At 63.2% G+C, this 4,669-nt stretch overlaps 1 protein-coding gene across 1 annotated transcript in view; it reads left to right on the forward strand.

Annotated features, from left to right (window-relative positions):
- USP31 (ubiquitin specific peptidase 31) overlaps window positions 1-2,009 on the forward strand; it is a gene marked incomplete at its 5' end in the record, with an annotated part of 36,381 nt that extends 34,372 nt beyond the window's left edge. Inside the window, one exon of the mRNA XM_015429730.1 lies at window positions 326-2,009. Within this exon, the coding sequence (XP_015285216.1) occupies window positions 326-1,785 (1,460 nt within the window). The remainder of the gene's footprint in view (window positions 1-325) is intronic.
- Window positions 2,010-4,669: the final 2,660 nt, after the last annotated feature.

A 4,669-nucleotide genomic window follows, 5' to 3' on the forward strand; every position in this document is an offset into this window, starting at 1 on the left:
CTCTCTCTCTCTCTCTCTCTCTCTGGTCTGTAGAGAAAGAGGTTTTCTTTTTCATCCCCCCCCCGCCCCCCGGTGCTCAGCGTGCCCAGAAACCTGCTCTTGAGGGCTCTTTCCTCTCCCAGATAATTCCTTTGGAAGCTGTTCTGGTCCAGCTGCTGGCATTGAGTCAGGAGGCTTTCAGTCAAGTCGCCTTGTTGACGCCCGCGGGTCGGATGGGCACTGCCAGGCTTGACTGTGTTCTAGAGGAGGGGGGCAGGGAAAGGGTTGGGGTTGTGCCTGGCTTCCCCGTGCCCCCAAGTGACCCCCTCCTCCTCCCCCCCTGCAGGTGGATTCTCGACTCGTCCCTTCGTGCGGAGCGTCCAGCGCCAGAGCCTGTCTTCGCGCTCCTCGGTGACCAGCCCCCTGGCGGTGAGCGAGAACGGGATCCGCCCCTCGTGGTCCCTGTCGGCCAAGCTGCAGATACGCTCCAGCTCCCCCTCCCGCTTCCCGGGGGACTCCCCCGCCCACAGCCCGGCCTCCACCCTGGAGCGGATCGGGGAGTCCGCCGACACGGACAAGGTGGCCCCCTCCTGCTTCGGCAGCGGCCGGCGGGAGCACCGGACTACGGGCAGGGCCCCCCTGGCCGTCATGGAGGGGGTCTTCCGCGACGAGGCACCCCTGCAGAAGCCGCGGGGGCCCCCAGACCCCCACTGCAAGAAGAAGAGCTCCCCCCTCCCCGCGGACCAGAGCTGCTCCCCCCTCGACCCCTTCGACAACAACAACCAGATCGCCTTCGTGGACCAGAGCGACTCTGTGGAGAGCTCCCCCGTCAAGGAGGAGGAGAAGGGCTTCAGCGGGCGGGGCCCATCGTCCCCGGCCAAGGCGGACGGCCCCCCGCGAAAGGCGGCCACCGGCAAGGATGCCGCCGAGGCGGAGAGGAGCCTGAGGAGAGGAAGGACCCCCCTCCTATCCAGCACGGACTCCCTGGCCTCGCCCCAGGCTGCCGCCTCCCCCCCTCCACTTCCCCCCAAGACCTTGCCAAAGGTGTCCCGTTCGCGGAGCAAGCTGGACTCTTGCCGGGCCAGCGGGAGACACGGGTCCCCGGCCGCCAGGCACCGGCCGAAGGAGGCCGCCTCCAGGGCCCACGATGCCGCAGCCGCCTCTTCCGCCCAGCAGAAGCAGAAGCCCCTCTCCTCCTCCTCCTCCGTGCGAGGGGCCCCGGCTGGGAAGAGCAGGACTTCCGACCGCAGCCTCAGCCGGGAGGGTTCCAAGCTGAGCCTGGGCTCCTCCTCGGAGAAGGGCCCCCCGGCCTCCTCGCGCACAAGCTCCCCGCGGATCGGCCAGTCGAGGAGCAGCGAGGGGCAGGCGGCGGAGGGCAAGCACGTGCGCAGCTCCTCCATGGCCAGCCTGCGGTCGCCGTCCGCCGGGCCCCGCTCTGCCCTGAAGAGGGACAGCAAGTCGGAAGACAAGGGACTCTCCTTCTTCAAGTCCGCCTTGCGCCAGAAGGAGACGCGCCGCTCCGCCGACCTGGGCAAGACCACCATGCTCTCGAAGAAGGCGGCCTCCGGCTCCGCCAGGGCGGCCGGCAAGGGACTTCCGGAAGAGAAGCGGAAGCCGGAAAAGAGCAGCCCCCAGCCGGCCCGGGCGCCCTCTGGCCCCGCCACCAAGGAGGCCTCTCCCGCCAGACACTCCCTGCTGCTGGCCCGCAAGTCCAAGTCTTCCCCGGCGGAGGCCTCCCCAGCGCCCCCCGGCAAGCAGGCGGCCGCCTCCTCCTCGCGCAAGCCCCCCGCCTCGAAGTCTCCGTGAAGATATGCTGCACTGCAACCCGCCCGCGGGTGTTTGGTTTATCAACCGTCCCGTTGGAGCCTCTTCTGGTTTTGCTTTTCTGCTCATGTGCCTGACACGTGGGAGGAGACCAGGACCTCTCCCCTTCCTCCCTCCCTCCGTCCAAGCGCCTTCTGATTCCGCCAACATACCAAATAACTGCAGGCAGCCGCTGGCCACGGGGCCACCAAAGGATACTTCTCTGCCCCCCCCCCTCGGTGCAGACTCGGGACTCTGTACAGAATCCTTTTGGGGGGGCCCCGCTCACCCCCCCCCAAGGGCCGCTTTGGCGCATGTAAATGGCGAGCTGCGTAGGCCCGGGGGAGCTTCTTCGGGGCTGCCCCTAGGGGGAGGGCGGGAGCCTGGCTCTGTGAGCTACACAAGGAGGAGCTGCTAAGGGGGACTGTGGAAGGCCAGAGGGTGGCTTCGTTTTGTGGCGCCCCTCCCCCCCCCCCCCCACCCCCCCCGGCCACGCTCCCCTCTCCCAGGCTTCTCAAAGGGCAATATCTCAACGCTAATGTTGTGGTTTCTCAGGTAAATGTTCAGCCAGTACTGGGGAAGAGCAGAGGACTTTGAAGGAAAGGTGCATCCCCTCTGCGGGTGTCTGTGTGTGGGGCGCGGGGGGGGGGGGGGGGGGGGGGGATTGCTGTTGCTTCTGCGTTCTTGTTTCTCCGCTGTCCTTTTGGTCCGTCCTCCTGGCGGCCCTATCACTTTGGACATCTCACCTGGAGCGTCCACCCTGACCAGTGGCGCTCGTGCCTCTGCGGGCAACAGTGGTTCTGCGAGGTGGACAGGTAGAGCTTGCTGGAGAGAAGTGTCGTCCCCCCCCACTGGCCACGTGCTTTGCTGGGGGGGAGGAGGAGGGGGACTGGGAGGGGCCGTGGCCTCGGTCCCCCTCCCTCCCTCCACCTGGTGGTGGACCTTCCTCCGAGTATCCCCTGACCCAATGGCTCGGCTGGTCTTGAGCGGAGGCGTGAATCCTCAGTGCCGAGGCTGCCTGGGGTCTCGAGGTGGGCCCACAGCTGCAGGACCTTCACGGACCCTCCTCTTCTCTTCTGTCCAGAAGGGGCGAGTCCGACCTTTTGCCCGCATGAGCCGGATTCACACCCCAGGAGGCATTCCCCACCCCGTTAGGGTGACTTAGGAGGCAGATTCCAGGAAGTTTGTGTCACGGGTGCGCAGTTCCCGGGAACGTCTGCTGGTCAGCGGCACTCCTCGGTGTTCCTTTCCTCAGTCCCGGGGGACCAGCACCCCTCCTTGAGCACCTCTCTGTCTGTCTTCCAGTCGTGTTCGCGGATCGGTCTCATGTGGTTGAAGGCAGGGCAGCCCTCCGTGTTCCAGGCGCATGTAAGCCCTCCTGGCCTTGATTCTTCCTGGCGGGGCCAGTCGCCATTGGAATCCTGAGTGGGACCAGCCATTCCTCTCCCCCCCCACACCCCCCTAACTATGCAAGCTGCTCTCCGGGTAGGTCCGGCCGCCCTGTAGCCGAGGCCTGATGCAACCAGGGTGGGGCTGGGGTCCCCCGTCCCTCTGCAAAGCCGATGGGGGGGGGCATCCTTGGCTTCCTGTTTTGCACCCCAGTGTCCTTCCCTCCTTTACCGGCTTCTGGGCGGAGGGGTGGCGGCGGAGCCCTAAAACCACTCGAGTGTTGGAGGAGGCCCGACAGTTTTGTTAACGCGTGTTTGTATCGCTGTTTTTGTGTCGGAACAGAAAACAGCTTGTGTCCTCTCGCCCCCCCCCCCCGCACACAACGATCAGCGTTTCTTTTGGTCTTTGCACGACATTCCTGATCATGCTCTCCTCTCTGGAGATTTGCTGTTATTCGCTTGCTAGTCTGCAGAAGCTAGGGGGTGGGGGGGTGGACCAACGTGAGCGGAAAGTTTGGTTTTAATCAGTGGTGAGAATGCGTCCCCCCCCCCCCCCCCGTTAATTAAAAAATATCCATTAGCGTCGGGAGCTGGATTTGGCAGAATTAAGGGCAAAGCGGGAGCGCGGGAGCGCGTGCACACCATCAGCTGCTGTCGCTGTTGCATGGCAGGCGTCGCCCGAGCCAGTTTCGAAGGCGGAGGGTTCGAGTTCCTCCTTGCGCCCCGGACAGACCGATTCCCAGCAGCAGCAGAGAGATTGCTGGAGAGTTTGGAGTTCCGGCTGGCCTCTTGCGCCCTGGCCCGGCCGTACCTGGCACCTCCAGCCCCCAGAAGCCCCCCCTCCCGAGCTCTTCAGAGCAGTTATCTGAAGAGGCGGCCGGCACCTCCTGCCCCCAGAAGCCCCCCCCCCCCCACCTTCCGAGCAGTCTTCTTAAGAGGGGGGGGGGAAAAAAAGCCCCCTCACACCCCGCTCACCCCCCCCCCCCCCATCTTCAGAGCAGTCATCTGAAGATGCGGCGGACAAACCATTCTCAGCCCCGTTCCTGAAAACACTGGAATCGCTCCCTTGAAAGAGGAGCTGCAGCTTATGTTACTGAACACTACACTCTCTCTCTCTTTTCTCTCTCTTCTCTCTCTCTTTTCTCTCTCTCTGTTCTCTCTTTTCTCTCTCTTATCTCTCTTCTCTCTCTCTCTCTCTCTCTGGGCTGAACTGTTGTACCATAAAGGATTTTAATTTATTTTGAGGGCAAGTGCATGAGACTGTCTGACAAGGCCTTTTATTTATTTGTATGCACTTTTAATAATGCAGAATTTATATTTTTTATGTTTCAAAAGAAGAATTGTTTCCTTGCCGGAAGAGAGTTTGGATACAATGGGGGTGTACTGGATGATTAAAAGTTGGGGGGGAACGTAATAAAGTACAGTATGTTTATTACCGGGCCTGGGATCTGTCAGAGGGTGCTGGTGCTGTGGTTCCTTCTGGCCCCTCCCCCCCCCCG

The sequence above is a fragment of the Gekko japonicus genome, unplaced genomic scaffold, assembly GCF_001447785.1.
Source record: "Gekko japonicus isolate JY-2015 unplaced genomic scaffold, Gekko_japonicus_V1.1 scaffold894, whole genome shotgun sequence".
Taxonomy (NCBI): Eukaryota; Metazoa; Chordata; class Lepidosauria; order Squamata; family Gekkonidae; genus Gekko; species Gekko japonicus.